Below are 23,548 nucleotides of genomic sequence, written 5' to 3'. Positions count from 1 at the left end.
CAGTTCTTATTTTAACGTTGTGCCTGTTCCCACCCAGTTAATCTTCCAAGAAAAAGTGATCCCCTCCAGTAAATGTGCAGACAGTACAGAGTGCCTGCATAACCTTCCAAGATATATCCGACACTAGGGAGTCCCATTGACCTGACATTGTCATCAGCTCAGCAGTTGTGGATCAGAGATCAAAGGCAGAGAGACCATTAAGCAGAGCAGGAGTAAAGATAATTGGAAACTTCAAAGATGCATTGTACATGGCTCGAGACAGGCAAAAACAAAAAGGTGTTGTAGTCAATCCTAGTTACTGTCAAACTGGTATATAATTTCCATTTTAACACAGACTGTGAACTGCTTCAAAATGTCTTTTGGTTTATATCATCATTCTCCAAAATCTATCACTTCATCCATCTGAGTTAAATTGCACTACCACATGTTTATTTTCCATTGTTACAAGTCTATCTAAGTCTTTAAGAAATCTGATATTTCATTGTTTACTACTTTTCTGGGTTTTGTCTTCTGCAACCCTGAAAATTATGTCCTTGAAACTCAAGTACAGTAAACTTTTCCTCTTAATTTCATTTATTATTGTCACATGTAATGAGGTACAGTAAAAAAGTGCTGTTTTGAGTGCCAACCAGACAAATCATACCTTGAATAAGTACATCAGGGTAATAGAACAGAATGCAGAATATAGTTTTACAGCTACAAAAAAGGTGCAGAGAAAGACCAACTCTAATATATGAGAGGCCAGTTTATAAGTCTGATAACAGCAGGGAAGAAGCGGCTCTTAAATCTGTTGGTATGTGTTTTTAAACTGTTGTATCTTCTGCCCAATGGAAAAGGGTGGAAGAGAGTATAAATCTAGCAGTGGTATCAACATGGACTCCTGGGAGTCCCACTCTAACTTCCATTCCATTTTTAAAAATTCACATCAGTATTCCACCACTCTCTACTGTCTGTTTCTTAGCCAATTTTATAATTACACTACTACAGTTCTTTTAATCTATGGGCTGCAATTTTGCTCACTACAAAGCTCTTAATCAAGTGCCTATTACAAGTGTGTACATCAACCACATTACCATCATAACCAACTCACCAAGGACAGGTATCTTGTTCCACTTGTAGTCGGATGCTGAGGGGTGTTTGGGTACTGATTTATATTACCCTCGCAGCTGGCTCAAAAGGTGTGATATTAACCTTGGGAACAGGCAGCCTTGAACAATATACAATTGAGTGAATGTAAAGGGAAAAGTGGGCAGGAATTTATGGAAAAATGTTGATGCAGCTGACAGATAATGGAGGTTCAGTTGTGATTAACAACCACTATACTGAAGAAGACATTGAGCTTGTAGGGGGTGCAGCACAAATGAACCAGAATGGTACCAAGGCGAAGAGGTTGAAATGACAAGGGCTGCATATGTCATCTAGGTTTTGGCTCAGTTGGGAACATTCTTACTCTCCATGAGTGTCGTGGGTTTGTGTTCCAATCCAGATCTTAAGCACAAATATCAATACTATCCCTTCAGTGCTGTACTGTCAGAATTTTCATCTTGAATACAGTTCCATACAGAAGGGTGATAGAGGGCTTGGTGACGTGGTGCAATGAAAACAATCTGTCTCTCAATGTCGGCAAAAGTAAAGAACTGATTATTGACTTCAGAAAGAAGGGAGGAGAACTTGACTCCAACTACATCAACGGAACTGAGGTTGAGAGGGTGGAGACCATCAAGTTCCTCAGAGTGACGATAACTGACAACCTGTCCTGGACTTCCCACATAATTGCAACGGTCAAGAAGGCACATCAACGCCTCTTCTTCCTCAGGCGGCCCAGGAAATTTGGCATGTCCATAAGGTCCCTTATCAGCTTCTACAGATGCACCATTGAAAGCATACTGTCCGGATGCATAATGGTCTGGTATGGCAACTGCTCTGCCCAGGACTGTAAGAAACTACAGAAGGTGATGTGCACAACCCAGAACATCACGAAAGCCAGCATTCCATCCATGGACTCCATTTACATGGCTCGCTGCTGCAGAAAGACTGCCAACATCATCAAAGACCCATTGCACCCCAGTAATGTTCCCCTATGACGTCTTCCATCAGGCAGAAGATACAGAAGCCTGAGCACACACACAAGCAGGTTCAGGAACAGCTTCTTACCAGCCGCTATTAGACTAATGAATGGACTCTCTAGTCTCAAATAACGCTGATCTTGCTAAAATTGATCACGCCTAGCACATGCCCTGTGCAATGTAACTTGTATGCCTCTGTCTGTCTTTTTGATCTGTATGTCCTTTGCTTACTATGATCTGCCTGTACCGGTCATGAACAATGCTTTTCACTATATTTTGGTACACGTGACAATAAATCAATCAATCAATCAAACAATTGATGATGAGCTGTTAAACTAAGGCCCCTCCTGCCTATTGGGTTGTCTATGATTTTAAGATGGTTGGGAATTTCTCCTTGCTACCTTGTCCAATACTAATTTTCCACGAACATCACAAAATCACATTATCTGGTCATGTCACAATGCTTTTTAATGGGATCCTGCTGAGCACAATTTGACTGCTGTATTTCCTACAACAGTAACTATACATCAAAACTACTTAATTGGCTGTAAAGAAGACTTTAATAGTGATAGTGAGTAGTTGTGAAAAGCACAATATTAAATGTCTTTTGTTTATTTTCTTGAAACCCTTCAAGTTTAAGCACTAATTACAGTGCTTAAAATGGTTAAATTAATTCACAGAGTTGGTATTTCAACTTCTGAATAGTCTTTCATCTGGTGGTGAAGTTTGAACAAGTCCTCCAAATTAGAGCTGGGCTGTTTGGAGGTGAGGTATTTCTACACACAAAGAACCGTCATTATCTGGATTTCTCTCCCTGTGAAAGCTGCTGAGGCTGGAAGGCAGTTTAACATTTCAAAACTGAGATAAATAAATAAATTAAATACTCTGGAAATCTGAAATCAAAATAGAAAATGCTGGAAATGTCAACAGGACAGCAAGTGGAGAAAGAAACAGAATTAACATTTCGCCTTTGATGAAATGTTCACTCTGTTTCTGTTTTGTTAGATTTTTGTTAGAAAAATGTATTAAGGGCTATGAGTTCAAAGCAGAAAAATTGGGTTAAGATTCAGATCAGCCATGAGATAATTGAATGACAGGATTGATTTGAGGGGCTGAATGGCCTCTTGCTGATCCTGCAAACACTTCAAGACATGTATCAGGCAATATAGGATGGAACAGATAACTGAAGCTTTAAGGCCGACAGCTTACTGGGTCTTTTGAGGTGAAGTTTCAATGGTGGCTGTATGTGTGCTTGCTGTGATAATCAAGGTATATTCTTTATTCTGCATCTTGAAAACCAGTGAGATGCAGATTTGGTGCCAACACTAAAGGTTGATTTCCTTTCTTATTAAAAGCCCTGATTATTTTCGAGTTGGAAGGTTCCTTCAGATTGAAAGCAGAGATTGTAATGTGGCCCTATGTGTCCTGTGACTGTGGTGTCCACAACAGAAGCAAAGCCAATTCGTCATGCTCTGCTTTTCAAACTGGAACACTACTTTGTAGTGTCACTGTAGTGTCAATCTGTCACTGCACTTCAGTTGGCAAACTAATTGTATCTTGGAAATGGAGAAATCAGGAATGACTGTCTAAAAGGCTCATGAAGCTGAGTCAATTCAGATGGCAATTGGATAAATACTTGTGTGGGAAGATAATAGGGCTATTGGGAAAGGGTAGGTGGAGCAAAACTAATTGGATAGCTCTTTCCAAGAGCTAAAAAAGAAATAATGGGCAGAGTAGCCTCCTCCTCTACTGTAAAATTCAATGGGCTTAATCTTATGAGAAATTGTCCATGCCTAATTTTTGGCTGCGTTTCATGCAGGCTTTCTTTTTGTAAACCTTACAAGTTTTCACATGCTGTCTTAGCAAATTCAGCTCATTACACCATGCCCCTTTGTGCCCCACTCGTCATATTCTCCCACTTGCCACGGGTGTAAGTATTAGTTCCTGATGGGACTTCTCAGGTTTCCTGTAGCCAGTGCCATCTTTAAAGCCCAGCCATGAACCGGGTCTAATGCTGCCAGTGTGCTGCTGCCCTGCACAGTTCCTGTAAATTGCCCTAGACGTGTCAGGAAGAGGCAAATTGGCACACTGCTTTGCTGATAGGGACCTGGATCGGGTGCTGGTGGGCAGAGATACATGTGTTTGCTGTCCGTGGAGTGTGTTCTGAGATCTTGGTGATTGACGAAGGTCAGAGGAGCAAGTGGGGAGCTGGTGTTGCAAGGTACCCATCTGACTTTCACATTGGAAATTGTTGCCAATCGTTTTGTTCCATGGAAACTGCATATCAATAAGCTGAGATAAAGTCAGACTGAGGATATTAATACATGCTAATGCATGTAAGTAGGTCCCTCGCCATTTATTAGCAAGCGTCTCAGCTCATCAGTCAGCACATGGTTTGAAAGCAGGACTACTGCTCTTGACAGCAAGAAGCTCCTCCCTGGCCGTTTCTCACAATTCTCCCAACTGTCCTGTCATTTTCTAATTCTTTCTGTGGCTGGGAAGATTCCATCCTATGACTCTTTTAAAAGTGCTGTGAAGATTGTAACAACTGCTCATCACCAAACCCAGCTGTTGTTCAGTTTGAAAAAAACAGTGGAAAGGGAAAGTTTATGGATTTGAAACTATTCAGGACTTTCATCAAAAACTTCTCTTTGTTCACCCGAGATGTTCAAGTTTGTTTTAAAATGGTGAATTGTCTCTGCCAAAGTGGCAGATGCAAAAGTCAAATGAGCATGTTTAGACTTTGTCTTGAATTCCCTGACAATAAAATCTTAGGCCTGGAAAATTTACTACACATTTATCTTGAAATCAAGCCTGCCTTTTGTCTCCAAAATGTTTCATGTTTATATTATTGGGTGTGGGACATTTCTGCACCAGACTTTATGATACAGGATAAATCAGGCTTCCCAAAGTGATTGGGATTTACACTGAAAATGCTGGTGTCTTAAATTCTGAGCTAGGAAGTTTGAATGTTGGACTGGGCGAATGTAAATAACATTTGAACTAGAAGCAGGAGATAGCAATTCAGCTCCTTTAGCCTGCTTCATCGTTCAATAAGATAATGGCTGTTCTTCTACCTCAACTCTAACTTCTCACTCCATCTTCATATCTTTTAATTGCCTGAGTCCAAAAATGGATCCACCTCTGCTTTGGATATAATTAACAACTTAGTTCTCTGGGGAGAGAATCCCAAAGATTCCCAACCCTCTGTGTGAAGAAATTCCTCCTTATCTCAGTCTTAAATGGTCAACACTTTATCTTGATACTGTTACCTGTATCCTAGACTCTCCAGCCAGAGGAGCTGAGTGAATCAGTACGGCTCATTTTCTGACCATGGTATATGAGTTCAGACAGTCTTAATCTTGACTCCCTGTTGATTAGAGCACATCTGTTGACCACGGGTGATTTGTTTAGTTAGTATTTTTATTTTCCCTTTGTCTAGTTGGTAACAATGCAGGCAGTAACCCTTCAGTGTCATGGACCGTTGTGTAAAGCATAAACACTGACGGTATAAAATTCAGCCTCAGTTCTGATACAAAATATAGAAGAGTTAGACACTCACCACTTTCATTGCCTGCTCTGAGAAGCTGACTGTCGGCCTTTTACTTGGACTGCTTATAGCAGTTTGATACAACTCAGCATCTAGTTAGGACACTAGTATCCTTCCTAAAAGGACACCTGCCATCCTCACCCAATTTTGTGATATTTGTAAGTCCAATCCTACGCGAAAATGATTAGTTGACTAGATAAAGCAAGTTACTCAATGATCAGTAAAACTAGGGATAACTGTCGGATTTAATTTATACGTTTTTCACATCCTCACCGTAAATACAATGCCACAAATGAAACATTAATTCATCTCTTTCCACATGCGAATGGATTGTTTGTTTCTCAATCATTTCTGTTTTCATTAGATTTTGTGGGATCTTCCTGTGCTCTCTGCACTTTGAGAATGGCAATTGTGTGAGGTTGCTTTGAGATGACCCATGCTTTGCGATCAGGCACTATCTAAGTACACAGGCACTCTCTCTCCTATGTTACACTGGGCTTGAGAAGTTGTTGGAGGAGTTTGGATACTGCAGTGTTGTGACTAATGAGCTCACAGAACACTGAGTCACTTTGTCTGAAGTTCCTCATTTCCTCCTTGACATGTGAGCAAGTTTTGAGTGCAGGTGAGAGCTCAAATGAGATCAACCTGTTTGAATGAAGCATTTGTGTCTCCTGTGGCAGATTTGACCAGATGCCAAAACTATAAAAGAGATTATTTAACAAGAACAGGGTGTTATTTGGTTGTCTTAATGAATGCTTTGCCAATAGACCTTATCAAACTACAGCTCTTTATATCTGTATTCCAGTAACTCCACTCTTGTAAAACCTTATTCCTAAATTCCCACCATTCTTTTTAATATGCTTTGCAAAAATAACAGCACCGTGGTAACAAAAAAATGAATTATGGAACGTTCCTGAACAGAACTAACCAAGAGAGAGAGTATTCCTTTTAATATCCCACACACCCTAATCCCTTTCTTCAATTTACTTTCCTTCTTTTATTATCCCAACTAGTCTAATCCCACTCTCCTGCTCACTTCCCATACTATTTATTGTCAATTTATTGTCACAGCTTGACTAATTGCATTCCCTATCTCATTTTCCATTGTTTAATACCCCATTTGATTTGATCCTAAATCACTACTCATCTCCTATAATCCTCTACTAATTGAAAACTTGAATTCCCTTTTGAAAAAATTGGTGGATTCTGCTTCAGCAATAATTTGTGACAGAACATCCACTGTCTAACTATATTTTGCTTAAAGACACTTTTCCGCCCCCCCCCCCTTTAATTAGAGTTTGAAAATTGTAAATATTCCATGCAAATCAAAGAAAAAGGAGGACATCAATAGCTGCTTGGTTAAACATGCATTCATAAAAGAGAACCAACTTAGGTTAGTGAATCACAAACTGTTCCTGACTAACTTGATTGAGTCTTTGAAAGTACAACAGAGGATAGTTGAATGTAGTATAATTGATATTATGTATATGGACTTGCAAGAAGTGCTCGAGTACCACATGATAATTTTGTTAGTGGAGTTAAAGCCCATGGGATTAAAGGGATTGTGGCAGCATGGTCATAAAATTGACTGGGACTTGGGAAGCAGAGAATAGCGCTGAAAGGATATTTTTCAGACTAGAGGGAGGGATCTCAAAGATCAGAAGTTTAACTATTGTTCTTTTTATTATATATTAATGACTTGAACTTGGATAGACAAGGTATAATTTCAAAGAGTGCAGATGACATGAAGCTCAGAAATGTAGTAAACTACATTCAGGCATCTTAAACGGCTGAACTGGGCAGACGCAGGGTGGTTGAGACTTCATGCAGAGGACTGTGATGTAACTCATTTCAGTAGAAAGAATAAAGAGATGCAATGTAAACTAAACTATGCAATTTATAAATGGATTCAGGAACAGAGAGAGCTGGAGGAGTCAGTGCACAAGTTTTTAAAGGTGGCAGGACAAACTGAAATACTTGTTGGATCCTATGTGTTATAAACAGAGACAGAACACAGACAACAGTGACTATAGGAATGTTAATATTTTAGACAGGGTCTCCATTTAATGTTGTTACAGTTGGCACTCCGTCAGTTCTGCACTGAGTTTCTGGACAAAGTCTTCAACCCACGATCTGAGAGTATCTCCACTGAGTCATGTCTGACAAAAATAAAGAAGCATTTTTGTCTCAGGAATTTACAACTTGTAATGATTGTGACGGGGTCAGCTGGCCCTGAAGAACATGAGTTCCCCGATTGGAGCTGTTAATCCGGTCCAAGCAGTGAGCCCATTGGCAGGAGGGTCAGTGACCAGAGGAGACCTGCTTTAAATTAATCTCAAATTAAAGAAAAAAAAGGGATTTGAGGAACATTTGCTTTGAACAATGATATACTTTAATCAAGAATACGTTGCCTGCAAAGGACATGGAAGCAGATTCAGTAAGAATTTTCAAACAGGAATTGGATAGATCCTTGAAAATTAAAAAAACAGAGTTTTGGGAAAAAGTAGGGTTTGGGGGTATGGTGGTGAAGGGCAGAGGAGGACTAACTATGTTTGGGTTGAAATGCAATCATGTACAAATGTCTGTTCTAGCTTGCTGTAGTCATGTGATGTCTAACATGAGACACACACCCTTTATGAGGCCATCTTAAGCATAAACTGAATAAAATCCTTGTGTTGGACATATTGATGTGTTGTACACTTAAAACAATGTGTCAGAAGAGGCACTGAGGTGAATATCCAGAGCTGAAATAAAAAGCAGTCACAGAGTTGTGATCTGCCACTGAAAGGAGAATAAAATGAAGATCAAAGTGAAAACATTACTGTTAAGAAAATGGCTGCAGATTTGCCCCTCTTATCTCCTGATCATATGACTGGGTGAAGGTATGAAAATGAACTGAGAGATCTTCCATGAGTAACAGCAGAATTATACAATAGCCATGGATTTGTTGAGCAAACCAAAACAAGTACAAGTCATTACACTTTTATCACTGGGAAGAGACTGTTCCAAAATATATTTTTGTTTTTATTCATTAATGGGATGTGGGCATTTATTATCCATCCCTAATTGCCCGTCCAGAGGGCAGCTGAGAGTAAACCATAGTGCTGTGGGTGTGGAGCCAAATGTAATCCAGACCAGGTAAGAACAGCAGTTTTGTTCCCTAAAGGACATGAGATGGGTATTTCCCCAAGAATTGACAATGGTATCATGATCATCATTAGACCCTCAATTCCAAATTATTATTGAATTCAAATTCCACCATCTGCCGTGGCAGGATTTGAGCTCAGGTCCGAAGAACATTACCTGGGTCTCTAGATATAACAGTCCATTGATACTACCAATAGGCCGTTGCCTCCCTAAATCTAAAATTCCTCTAAAATTCAATTCTAAATCATTCTGAAGAGCAGAACAAATAAACAGCAGAAATTGTAAAAGCTTTGAGGACACACTTTGAGCCCAAAGGGAACATTACATATGAACAGTGTTTATTCAATACTAGGGAACAATATGAAAAAGAGTCCGTTGATCATCATTGCTTGCAGAAACCCATGAATTTACATAATTAAAGAATGAGCTAATTAAAGCCTGGACTATATATGAAAAAAGAGATCCAAAAGTAAAAACACACCCACTGCAAGAACTTACATGCAGGAGAGCAATTGATGTCTGCAAAAGTGTGGAAGCTGTGAATTAACTGACGATATTCATGGCAGAAGACCAGGTCTTGCATTGTGCTGACAGATGCTCCAGGAACACAAAGTGGAACAATCGCAAACAAAGGGAAGGTTGCAAATGTCTCGGAAAATATCATGCATTAGAAGGAGGAATGTCCAGACTGCCAGAGTCTTGTGACTGTTGGAACAAGGACTGCAGAGTAAACATCAGGCGAACATAAAATGTCACATAGACACAGTCATGCAACATTATGACCTTGTCAGACCTGAGCAAAGTGGCTCGACGTGACAATCTAAAAATGAAATCCTTGAAAGTAAGGTTAAACATATATGATGGCACCATATGCATGCCAAGAGGATAGATTACTCTTTAAGCCAATTGTAATAACGCGAATGAGGATCTGGGGTCCCATGTGGCTAATAAACGTCATTCATCTTAGTCGGAGTGAATCTAAAGCTTGAATTGGTGTCCCTTAATGCGTCAAAGATTAGCAATGTGTCCCAGCACATTAAACCACTGGTCCTGGAACACATCTTAGCTCAGTACAAAGATGTGTTCACAGGTTTTGGATGCCTCTAGGAGAATGTCACCTTGAAGTAGATGAGAATTCAAGACCAATTTAGCATCTGCTGAGAAAAGTTCCAGCTGCCCTCAAGGCCAGCTTGAAAGATAAGATAGAAGAGCTAGAAAAGGAAAGGAATGGTCAAGGAAGTGACAGATTCTACAGAATGGATTAGCAGCATCATAGCATTGAAACAACCTGGAAAGCTGAGAGTATGCATTGATCCAAAAAAAATCTAAATAAATCCCTGAAGAGATCTCACCACCAACATTAACCAGTGAAGGAATTTTGCCACAACTTGCAAAGGCAAACAACTTCACCACTCTGATGTGAAGGTTGATTTCTCACAAATAAAGCTAGGTGGAAGCAGCATCTTTGTAACTCTGCTCTGGATACTCTGCAGGAGATATGCCTTGTTGCACACGCCATCTGGCATATCCACAGCTCCAGAAGAATGCAGACATGATCTTCCCAGTGTGGAATCTCTAATGGATGATCTGCTAATTTACAGATGTGGAGCCACAACTGAAGAAGCCATTGTTGATCATGATCAAATCTTTTGTGACTGCTCAACAGAACTTGTCAGCTGAATCTGAAGTCGGACAAGGAAAAGATTACAATTCAAGATGCCTGAAGTTGAGTATGTCGGCCATGTGCTGACAGCAAAATATCTTTGCCCCAGAAAGGTGAGGGCTGTATCAGTGATACAACTGTAAACAGTTGTAAAAAACAATACAATGATCTGTTAGATTCATTAATTATTTTGCAAAATTCTTGCCCAGCTTATCATCGGAATGTGAACCATTACACTAAGTGACAGCCAAGGAAGTGCAGGGAAATTGGGACATAATACAAGAAGCAGCATTCATTAAAATCAAGTAACTAGTGATGGCAATGCCAATCCTGAAATACAATAAAGGAAATGATGAAGTCACCCTGCAGTGTGGTACTTGTGACTATAGGACATGAACCTCAAGCAGCAAGGTCCACTAGTTATATTTACATCCAGGGTGCTATCACAATCAGAAAGCCATTATATCCAGATGGAGAAAGAGTGCTTGGCCACTGTCCTAAATTGTGAACATTTTCAACAATAGCTACTTTGAAGACACAAAGTGATAATCAAGTCCATCCACAAGGCACTTCAGAGTATTTTCCTCAAGCCACTACAATCTGCTCCAAAGCATCTGCAAAAAAATGTGATTCCAGTTACAGAGATACAATTTGGATGTAACATACAAGTGAAGAAAGCAGATACATATTGCAGACTGCCGTCAAAAGCAGTCCTCCCAATGAGAAAAGTGGAGAATGCTACAACAGAGTGTAAAACCTTCCAGACTCAAGGTGAAGCTACAGCTCATCACACTGTGGAAGTCATCAACCCAACACAGCAGACAATTTAACAGATGAGCACATTGCCCGTATTAAACATGCTGCCCAAGAAAATACAGATCACCAAATGTTACAAGAAGTAGTGATAAAATGGTGGCCAGAAAACATCAAGGACACACCAGCACACTAGGCATATAGAGATGATTTGACAGCACAAAGTGGCATATTGTATAGAGGAAATACAGTCATTATCCTGAAGGAGGAGCTGAGAGGAGAGATGCCGAAGCTCATCCATGCAGGCCAGCAATGAACAGGAAGGCAATAAAAGATATATTCTACTGGCCAAACATGAGCAACAGAATCAAGGATGACATCAACCAGTGCAGTGCTTACAATGAGTACCAAGGTAAGTAAGCTTGAGAGACACTGATAACAGAAGATCCCAGAAAGACCAATGGGTGAAGCTGGTCAAGGATCTCTTCACTCTCTCAGGAATTGATGAACTTGTCACAGTTGACTACTATTCTGCTGGGAAGTGGACCAATTGACTTCAAGGACTACTGCTAGGATTGTCAAATGCCTAAAAGCACAGTTCAATCTTATGGCATACCTGACATAGTCATGAGCAGCAAAGGCCCTCAGTTTAGGAGGTGAAGATTTCAGTCACTTCATGAAAAACTGGGAAATTGAACACGACACATCATTCCCACACAATCCCTGGTCAAATGGAAAGGCTGAGGTGGCAGTAAAAAATTACAATAGGGATCATAAGGAAACCTGACAAATCCTGCACGGATGTATACAAGACAATTCTTGAATGAAGAAACACACATACTGAAGGCATACTATTCTTCCAATAGTAAAAGTGCTACTAAAGCTGGAAGTAGTGACTAGTGTGAGTGGAAAAACTCAGGTGAAACAGCAGCAACCCAAATTTCATTTTCACTTTGACATTGCATTTTCATTTTGACGAACCCATTGTCAGAGTTGAGTACTAGAGACCCAGTCAGGGCATTCAACCACCTCAACAAAGGCCAGCACAAGTGGTAACTTGGCACCTGAGAGGGGCAATTGTCACTTTGGTAGTACTCAGTGGAAGTGAACATATTGCTACATTGTTAGAATTACAGGACAACTAAGTCCTACTGCAGAAGCTGCTCCTCAACTGCAGGCAACTGACCAGGAAGAGCTGAACACACCACCTGCACAGAACACCCAGCGACCATCAGACCCAGAGATCCCCAGCAACCAAACAACAGAAATAGAACAACTCTGTCCACCACTGGGACAACCACTGATCCAGGAACAACACTCTCTGAAATGTAACGTAGCTGCATGCTAAAAAAATGAAAAATCTTTGTTGTGGCTGACCAAGCAGTTTAAAAAGAAGCAAGCTGATTCATCCCTCCTCACTTGTTCATAGCAACACCCAGTAACATTCCCATTACACTACAATCCCTATAACAGCTGTCATTTGTGACGTCTCATTTCTATGAACAGCTGGCAACAGAAATACGTTAGTTCCATCTATGTGCAGGCTTCAGAGGAAAACAGATGTTGCCTTATATTATGGTACAGCTTCCAATTATATCCTAAATTGAGTGTAGATATCCATGATCTCATTTGCAGAGTTGTTGATACAAACATATGCATGTTCCTCGCAGAAATCCAGCTCCTGAGCTTACATCCTCCTATACACATAAGGAGAAACTTGCAGTTTAACTTGAGGGCAACATTTCTTGTCATGAATATTTATCCAACAATCTAGTTGACACTTCCAATGCAGTACCAGGGAGCTGCTCTGCCAGAGGGAAAGAATTGAGGGAGCATAGCATTGTTGAAGGGTCAGTACTGAGGGAGTGCTGTACTGTGAGAGGGTCAGTACTGAGGGACTGCTGTACTGTCAGAGGGTCAGTACTGAGAGACTGCTTTACTGTCAGAGGTCAGTACTGAGGGAGTGCTGTACTGTCAGAGGGTCAGTACTGAGGGAGTGCCGCACTGTCAGAGGGTCAGTACTGAGGGAACGCTGCACTATCAGAGGGTCAGTACTGAGGGACTGCTGTACTGTCAGAGGGTCAGTACTGAGAGACTGCTGTACTGTCAGAGGGTCAGTACTGAGGGAGTGCTGTACTGCCAGAGGGTCAGTACTGAGGGAGTGCCGCACTGTCAGAGGGTCAGTACCGAGAGAGCACTGCAATGTCAAAGGGTCAGTACTGAGGGAACGCTGCACTGTCAGAGGGTCAGTACTGAGGGACTGCTGTACTGTGAGAGGGTCAGTACTGAGGGAATGCTGCACTGTGAGAGGGTCAGTACTGAGGGTCTGCTGTACTGTCAGAGGGGCAATATTGAGGGCGTGCTGCACTGTTAGATGGGCTATGCTGAGGGAGCACTGCATCGTCAGAGGTCCAGTACTGAGGGGGTGCTATACTGTTGGAGAGGCTGTATTGAGGAAGTAAACAGTTGGAGTGGCTCTGTCTTTCGGAAGGAACTTAAACCCAGGCTCTGTCTGCCCTCTCTAATGAACTTTGAGTAGTGTAGGGCATTTCCTCCTGTGGTCTGGGCAATATTTATGTCTCAATCAACATCATTAAAATATTTATAATCTGATCATTACCAGTTTGTTATTTGCAAGAACATGCTATGTGTAAACTGACTGATATTTCTTGCACTAGACTTCAAGAAGCTTTTGATTTGTAGTGATGTGTTTTGGAACTTTCTGAGGTTGTGAAAGGTGCTAGGTCAATGCAATGTTTTTTGAAGTGACAGATCATTTGAGGCTGTGGATAATTTGAAGTAATTGAAGTCCTATTTCTTGAGGACCCACCTAATAAAAACAAATTGTTTTCAATGCATGAACAAAGATGGAAGTGGAGGTTGGTTTCTGGTGCAGTGCTGAAGTGATTTATTCACCAGTGTGTTCATTCAAACTCCAGTGTTAATAACCAAAACACTGACAGTTCAAATCCTCTGTAGGCTTTTGAATAACAATTTGGATTTCATTGTTTAAAAATCTGTCCTAGTAAATGTGACCATGAAACTGTCAGATTGTTGGTAAATCTCTTCATAGATTCCCTACAGTGTGGAAACAGGCCCTTTGGTCCAACAAGTCCACACTGACCCTCAGAGCATCCCACCCAGACCCATCTGTCATAACTCACCTATTCTACACATCCCTGAACACAATGGGCAATTTAGCATGGCCAATCCACCTAGACTGCACATCTTGGACAGTGGGAGGTAACCAGAGCACACCCACACAGATATGGGGAAAATGTGCAAACTCCACACAGACAATCACCTGAGGCTGGAATCAAACCCAGATCCCTGGTGCTGTGAGGTAATAGTGCTAACCACTGAGCCACCATACTGCCCTAGCCTCAACTAGCCTTTTTTAAAATTTCTGTTTAACTTGTGCCATTACTCTTTACTGACCTTTTCAGTAAGTTTCTGTGAATTCTCTCGAGTGGATGTAGGATGCAGAAGAGTCAGAGAAGTAGTTTATGATTTCATTCCTTACTTTCCTTCAGTTAAGGTTATGTTTGATTTTGTTTTCTACATGGCTGCAGCCTCTTTGCAAGATGCATGCACAAGAATGCTACATTCCCCAGCATTTAAAATAATGACCGTGTCAGGTATTTACCTTGACATTTTGGAAAGGATTTGCTTTGAGTGTGGTGTTGGGAATACGGCTCATGTTAAATTCATTCACTTTGCATCAGGTTGATCACACAATGAACCCATTGAACAGAGATACGATTAATTGAAGGAGACTGCCTTCAGCTGTGGATTACCTTGACCCAGACTTCCTTTGTGTCAGAAATATCCTGTTGTTAACTGATCCAACATTTGAGGAGCTGTTAGTTTTTAAGCTTTGCAAATGTCTTGGTAACAGACACCTTGACTGAGGGAGGCTTTGGATCAGAAAGTTTCAGTCTCCTGACTTTTTGTTCATAAAAGTTTGAATTTCTGCTGCAACATGAGGTTCCTACTCTGGTGCAGTTGAGAATCTCGGCTGGAATTTCAGAAAGGCCAGGCCGGAATTTAAAGCTTTGTTGCTTTTCCTTCCAGGTCTTGTTTTGCTTTTTCAGAAGCCATGTTTTATTTGGGAAACTGATGGATTAGGACTGAGCAATTGCTGGTCATTATAGTAGGGAAAGAAGGCACCTTTTCTTTAGTTACATCAACAGTCCCGTTCTCAGTCTCCTGCTGTCTCACTCCCCCAACTCATCCCAATCATCCCCTGACTAACTGCAATCTCAGAATCCTCGTAGAATCCCTACACTGCAGAAGCAGGCCATTTGGCCCATTGAGTCTGCACCTGACCTTCCGAAGAGCATCTCATTCAGACCCATTCCCCCCAACTTTATTCCCTGTCACCCTGCATTTCCCGTGACTAATCCATCCAATTTACACATCCCTGGGCACTATGGGCAATTTAGCATGGCTAATCCACCAATCCTGCGTATCTTTGGACTGTGGGAGGAAACTGGAGCTCCCGGAGGAAACCCACGCAGACACAGAGAGAATGTGCAAAGTCCACACAGACAGTCGCCCGAGGGTGGAATCAAACCAGAGTCTCTGGCACTGTGAGGCAGCATTGCTAACAAACGCTGCTCTTCTCCTCCTGAATCACTCCAATCGCCCCCACATTTCTCATGCTCAACTCCCAGTTCCACGCTGAAACCTTTCCTTCCACCATCCTTTGATCAACTGACTTTGATGTGATAGTGCTTTATTCAGATTGGAAAGAAATGATATTCCTCAATATATTGACCTCAACATAATAGACAACCGAAGGCACTTCACAGGAACATCAGGTATCAAATGTGATCAAGAAGTAGTTTCTAAAGATCATCTTAAAGAAGGAGACCAAGGTAGAGATGCAGAGAGTTTTAAGGAGGGCTGTGAAAAGTGCTAGTGAAATGCAAGTTTTAGTCAAGCACATCAAATTGATGGTCAGGAGTAGGCCAGCTCATCCTTTGAACCAGAGTCCTGCCTATGTGACTGGAACATTTTGGCTTGATGCTTCTTCAATAACTCTCAGACCCCACACTCATATAATCTCAGGGAGGTGATGCAGCGAAGGGTTTAAATGTGATATTTACAAAAGGACAATTCAACAAATATCTATACTTCCCATACGGGCTGGATCTGCAGCTTTCAGAGCCACATTGTGGGAATTTGGGTCCAAAGTCTTTAACTCTTAAATCCTAGTGTTTACATTTCCATGCTGCCTGTCTGGTTGGTGAAGTTTCACTGGAGAAATGCTTTTTAACCCTGGTGTGCTGAGAATAATGGAGCGTATGTTCCCAACAACAAAAACAGAGACTATACTCCATTTGCACCTGTGACATCATGCCACTACGACATTAAATTTTAAATGAGTTGTCAGGTCCAGGGAATCACAGCAGCAATTATACAAATCACATTTATAGTCTATACATTTCTTTGGCATGAGAGACCCTAGTTTCAGTGAAAAGAAGGCTGATTAATGGTCAGGTAACAGCATACTGCAACTGCCCAGAGACAAAGCTTCTTATCAGTCACCAGAAGAATAATTTACAGGGAAATTTGCAGACTGCTTATAAATTGTTGCTCTGCTTTAGTGGATTTTATAACTAGTTTAAAATTTAATGTGAGAAATTGCTGCTGACTGGTTACTTGTTCCCTGCTTCCAATGATTTTCAGTCTCAGTCACAGTCATTTAGCCACTTCATTCACGAGCATCTCTCATCACTCGGGGACTGCAATGCTCCACCTATTGGTGGCATTACCCATAAATACAGCTTAAGAATAAACAATGCTCACATTGTTGTGAAATAACTTGTTTATCTGCTTAAGCATCTCTTTATGCCATTAGAATTTCTAATGTACAACCTCATTTTACCCATCAGACGTGCCCACTGTGCATCAGTGACCACACTTCAAAGCTGCAAACACTTTGGGATGTCCCAAGGACATGAAAAGCGTTATATCAATGTAAATTTTTTCCCCTTTCTTTCCAGAGGTTCCACAGAAGCTAGAGGAGAATATAGCTGCTGATGCCTTTACTGATTCCTTACTCTTCACTCACTGGGGCCACAACCTTTCTCCTGAAAATCGGAGGGTCGCTTTGAAGAAGTTCCAATACTATGGCTACAATAGCTACCTCAGTGACCGACTGCCATTGGACAGGTCCATCCCTGACCTCCGACCTGATGGGTATGTTGTATGGAGAACAATGGTGTAGTTGTTTGGTTTTCCAGCATGTGGCAAAACAGAGGTGACCGTGAATTTCCTGGGACCTTGTGAGGTGCAATCCACTTAAACCATCTGCCTTAACTCTTGTGTGATGTTGGCAGAACTCCCACAGGGAAGAACTAGGCTCTCCCCAACTGGAACAACAAAATTGGCTGCCAATAACGTCCAAGGTCCATCTCATTCATCTTCTACCATCCCTGTAGTCACATGATAATGGACTTGGTTTGGTTCCACTTTTGGACCTTATTTGGATGTCTCTGTAGGTAATTTATGGTATGGTATATATTGGGAAGGTTTCCTCTACCTGACAGTGACTATTCTGACTCTCACAGATTTCGTTCTATTTACATTGTGATATGTACCTTACAGCCTCTGACAATAGACTGTTCCTTTGTTCTCTTCTCAGGGTTGAGTACGTGACTGCAGCTGTCACTGGTACATCATCATATAGATCACTATCTCATTCCTTTACAAGTTACCCACACTAATCAATCTCTGTCAGTGAGTCTACAAACCAGCTAGATCTGGGGTAAAGCGAACCCTCAGTGATGGAGATCTTTGAAAAGTATAGATCCAAAATCAGCAGGCCCTTCCCAGCTTGTTACATTTGTCATGTTTCAAATTGCTCATGACACTGTCACATGTTATTTTCTGAATGATATCGATCTCTCTTGGATGTCATTGAATAAACAATTCCAATCTCCCTTGGGAATTGTTCTATAGAATGACCCCTCAATCACTGAAATATTTTTCTCACAGAGTAGATTGATTTTATTCACTTCAAACTGACCCTGTCCTCTGGTTTTACTACCGTGACGATAGTATGGCTTTAAGAGGTGTACTTTGCCCTGTTTTGTTTTGAAGAGACGTTTAAGATAGAGGTACCAAGTTGTCTATTGTAAGCCTATAAAACAAACAGCTTGTGAGGCCTTGAGAATTTTTTTAAAAGTAGGAACAATAGAAGCAGCATGAATGGGCGGAGAAAGCTCCCACAGAACCAGGATTTTTAGTTTTGGTTTTTCAGTAGTAGCAGTTGTTGGGGTCTTGAAGCCAGGTTTGGAAGCTGCAGTACATCTCTCCCTGCCTCTCTCTCTCTCTCTCTCTCTCAGACTTTTCTCTTGGTGTTTTCTTCCTGGACTGGAGAATTGCCTGAGAATTTTGCTGGACTTGCATTTGTCAAGGGGCTGTTTATGGGATGTTACTATATTAAAACAGTTATTGTTTCATAGTTAAATAATCTATTATTCTGTTAAGTTTTCCAGTAGGGTTAAGTTATTCCATTTTCTTTTGTTTTGTATTTTAAATATAGTGTATGAATAAAGTGTGTTCTGCTTCAAATCTGGTAGCTTGACCAATCAAACTGCATCCAGAATGCAATGCCTGGTACTTGCCTTTAAAATATGAAACAGTTAGGATCTGGGCTATCTTCTTAATATATTTTGAGGGGGTTTGGTCTGGTCCATAACATCATTCTGGAATATGTAAGACAGTTTGTCATGCTCCATGTTATCACTAGTTCCATTGGATCCTAAAATCGGTAACTGTATCACCTCTTGTCCTAATAAGAGGTGCTAAATTTGATTTGGATAATAGCAGGAATGAGCAAGAGCAAATTGGTAGCTTAGTTCCTTAGGAAAGACAAGTTTAGGATTTTATTAGACTGATATCGCAGCAATATTGACACATTGTTTACAATGTAATATCATATACTTGGCATGGGTTTCCCAAACTTCCTGAAAACTAATGGAACCAACACAAGACTTACTTAGACTTCATAACTCCTGCATCCAGGGACACTAATGGCAAAGAAAGTATTCTGTGTTTCTTGTGTCTGTGGTCCAGCTGGAGACCTTTTGGTGCCAGTTCATCTTGGGTCACTGTCTCTTCTATGTCAAGCAGGAGCCCACAACATGATCTGATGGCCCAGACCGTGATGACCAAAGTCAGGTGACATGGCTGAGCTAGCTGAGCCAGAGAATAGGTGAATATCAATGTTGTTCTGAGAATTTTTGTACTTCTTTGTAAATTTGATTCCCTCTCCCTGCCTGAACACAAGACCATACGATATAGGAGCAGAATTAGGACATTCAGCCCATCGAGCCTGCTCCGCAAAAGCAGGATGAGAATTTTAAAATTGAAGGACTCAATGCACAGCTGGTGCAGAATTGAAGACAACTTGGTGTGACTTAGAATATGGGCAGCAGAGTTTTAAATGAGCTTATATTTGTGGAGGGAGGCAAGTTGGGAAGGCAGCCAGAAGTGATTTGAGTCTGAATGTTACAAAGGCACGGATTGGAGTTTCAACATCAGATTTAGTCCTACATGACCAACAGAAAGCATCTGTTAATAACATATTACTTTCTAGATAAAAAGAAGTGTGCAGCTAAAATTGCAAATTAGTGTGGAAGACTTAGAGTGCTAATCAGAGCTGGAGTCTGACTCTCTGGTCTCAGTTTCCCTATTTTGAGATCAGACAGATTCTCATTTTGCTGTGTCTCCACCCACCCCCACCTGGCTACCATCAGCACATCTCCTCTGGACTCATATCCCTGGGTGGTAAAATCAAGCCCAGTGCCTTCCCAATTCTCACCAACACCCAAAGAAGGACTGAGGCTCCGAAAGCTTGTGTTTTCAAATAAACCTGTTAGACTATAACCTGGTGTTGTGCGATTTCTGGCCTCCTCCACCCCATTCCAACACTGTCACGTCCACATCATGGCCTTTCCCAATTGAAACAAATCCCATGTTGGTTGCACTTCACTGGAAAGCACTGCCTGAATCAGAAGGATTTGGGTTCATGTCCCATTCTAATGGCTTGAACAGCAAACCCGCTCTGTCTATTCCATTGCAATACTGACAGAATGCTGTACTTTTGACAGATGACAATCACGGAGGTGAATTGTTGAAGGTAGGTGGGTGTAAAATATCCCACAGCCATAAAATTGACGTAGGGAGGAGAGTTCTTCCTGATATCATGGTCCATATTTATCCCTCAACCAACATCACTCAAAACAGATCATATGGTTATTCTCTCATGCTGTGATCTTGCTGTGTACAGGTTGTCTGCTCAGTTTGCTACATTACAACAGTTGCTATACCTTAAAACTGGCTGTAAAGCACTTGGTGATGTCTTGAACGCATGAAAGGCGCTATAGAAATGCAGGTCTGTCTAATTTATGTGTTTCTGGAACCATTCCTTTCATCCTGATGGTCAATTGATTTCAAAAATGCCATCCAAAGAGGAGCTTTGGGTTGAAGCAAACAAGAAATTGGCAACATAACCCTTTTCAATTAAAACAACAAAATGCTTTGATACTAGCTCTTTCTGCAAGCATTTCTTTAAATGAAAGAAACAATCTGTGTGCTCGAAAATCAAAACAGATCTGTTTCAGGAAGGGATAGGGTTACAGCTCAGTACTTCTTCCAAAGCCAGCACTTAACAGCTCTACAAAACCAACAGTGACACACAAGCCAATAGTCATTACTGCAGCTCTGCTGCTAATCAGTGCACTTATCAAGGGAACATATTGATTCAAACTATAAAAGAACAAATTCTCCTAGATGTGGGCTTATTTCCTTGGATGGCTCATATTTAGAGGAATATTGCCAAAGGATTACTGGTAGCCAGTCTTCAGGCTGCCTGCTCTCAATCAAGACATTGATTTTAACCCTACATGTTCATCGGAAAGTCGATCAGTTGCTGTTTAAAAAAGAAACAGTTATTTATTTATTCTGGAACTGGGAAACTCCACTATCTTAACCTACTGTCCACTGTGGCTCAGTAGTTAGCACTGCTGCCTCTCAGTTCCAGGGACCAGGGTTCAATTCCAACTTTGGGCGACTGTTTGTCTGTGTGGATTTCCTCTGGGTGCTCCAGTTTCCTCCCACAGTCCAAAGATGTGTAAGTTAGGTAGATTGGGAACGCTAAATTGCCCAGGGTGTGCAGGTTGGCTGAATGGAAAATGCAGGGTTACAAGGAAGGGGTGGGTCTGAGTGGGATGCTGTTTGGAAAGTCAGTGTGGACTCAGTGGGCCAAATGGCTTGCTTCCACACTGTAGGGATTCTATGAACGTATCACAAAGCCACCTGCTAATACCAGCCTTGGTCTTTTTCTTACATATGGATGCTGGTTCCGCATAATACTTTTTGAATATTCGTTCACTGGATCTGGGTGTTACTGACTAGATCAGTATTTATTGCTCATCCCTAATTTCCCTTGAGAGCGTAGTTGTAAGCTGCTTTCTTGAGCTGCTGCCATCCATGTGTGTTAGGTACACCCATAGTGTTCTTAGGAAGGGAGTTCCAGGATTTTGGCAATAAAGGAATGGCAATATAGTTACAAGTCAGGTTGGTGTTTGGCTTGGAGTGGAGCTTTCTGATGTTCTACTCTGATGAAAGGTCATCAACCTGAAACGTTAACTCTACTTTTTTTCTCCGTAAATGCTGCCTGACCTGCTAAGTATTTTCTGCATTTTCTCTTTTTATTTACCAGTGGAGGAGGCAATGGCCTAGCGGTATTATCACTAGACTGTTAATCCAGAGACCCAGATAACGTTCTGGGGACCTGGGTTCAAATCCCACCATGGCAGATGGTGGAATTTGAATTCAATAAATATCTGGGAATTAAGAATCTAATGATGACTGTGAATCCATTGCCGATTGTCAGGAAAATACCCATCTGGTTCATTAATGTCCTTTAGGGAAGGAAACTGCCATCCTTACCTGGTCTGGCCTACATGTGACTCCAGACCCACAGCAATGTGGTTGACTCTTGACTGCCCTCTGGGCAATTAGGGATGGACAATAAATGCCTAGCCAGCAATACCCTCATCCTGTGAATGTATAAAGGAAAAAGAAACTACTAATGAGCTCATAAATTATTGAGCCACTCAGTTCCTGTTACACAGGTTCTATTCAAACAGCGACAGAATGCACGTGTAATTATAGTCAATTAATTGCATAGGGCTTTTCAAGATCTCAGGCCTCTTCCAATTCTGGCCTCTTGTGCATCCCTAACTTTAACCGCTCTAACATGGGTGCCTTCACCTGCCTGAACTCTAAACTCTGGAATTCTTGTCTAAATCTCTCTACCCCCATTCTCCTCCTTTAAAGACCATCCTTAAAACCTACCTCTGACCAAAATTTTGGTCACCTGACCAAATATCTCCTTATCAGATTGGAATCAAATTTAGTTTGATAGTTACCTTGTAAAGTACCTTGGACTCTTTTCTACATTAAGGATAATATAGAAATGCAAGTTTGTTGTTGTTCCGTTCAGAAGTTCCTGATGCAAGTTCATCTCATTTGGCATGAGCCTGTAAATAAATGGGCAAGGTGAGTATATTTAAACAGACAGGTTGAATGCCCTGAATGTGATGGAGTTATTAATGGGATTCCCATGACTATAGTTTGGGAATGCAAGCAACATTTTTAACAAGAAAGGAATCAGCCCTTCAATGATAAGCACCATGTTGTGCATGTTAACCTGTTCCATGCAAAAAATACCAAGGTTCTTTCTACTAATATTTCAAACTGTTAGTCTGCATCTGCTAACACAAGGATTGAATATTGCTGAAAAGAGGCACGTTTTGCTGAAACTCATCATTTTACACTCTGAGGACAGATAGAAGAATGTCAATTTTCAAACAACCATGACAATTTGTACTATGGGTTCTGATGTGTCAGCGAGTTAACTCTGACTGACCAAGATAGACAAACAGGAGGCTGGAAGAACACAGCAAGCCAAGCAGCATCTGGAGGAAAGGAACAGTCAACGTTTCAGGTATTACCCTTACTCAGGACTGATTCACCAAGACATTGCCATGGAGAAAGCAATGAGGCACTTTAAGTTCCCCATGCTTCTGGGTAATTCAGAAAGGCACTCGGCTTGAACAAATTCCTTTTTGTTTTCAGAAAATGGATCCTTGTCTATGAATGTAGTTGTTTAAAATGATTGTTGTGAAGTTTTTAGCCCGCTCAGTATTGTTTTGTAATTGTGGACTAATAGCAGAAACACATTGAATTGTAGACAACAAAGTGTAGAGCTGGATGAACACAGCAGGCCAAGCAGCATCAGAGGTGCAGGAAAGCTGACGTTTCAGGCCTAGACCCTTCTTCAGAAAA

General features: G+C 41.2%; 1 protein-coding gene across 1 annotated transcript in view; it reads left to right on the top strand.

Annotated features, from left to right (window-relative positions):
• galnt18b (UDP-N-acetyl-alpha-D-galactosamine:polypeptide N-acetylgalactosaminyltransferase 18b) overlaps positions 1-23,548 on the top strand; it is a 236,023-nt gene that overhangs the window by 79,190 nt on the left and 133,285 nt on the right. The window contains exon 2 of the mRNA XM_048607031.1: positions 17,191-17,386. Coding sequence (XP_048462988.1) covers positions 17,191-17,386 — 196 coding nt within the window. The remainder of the gene's footprint in view (positions 1-17,190; positions 17,387-23,548) is intronic.

The sequence above is a fragment of the Rhincodon typus genome, chromosome 17 (genome assembly GCF_021869965.1).
Source record: "Rhincodon typus isolate 14 chromosome 17, sRhiTyp1.1, whole genome shotgun sequence".
Taxonomy (NCBI): domain Eukaryota; kingdom Metazoa; phylum Chordata; class Chondrichthyes; order Orectolobiformes; family Rhincodontidae; genus Rhincodon; species Rhincodon typus.
This window is presented reverse-complemented; position numbering and strand designations above follow the sequence as displayed.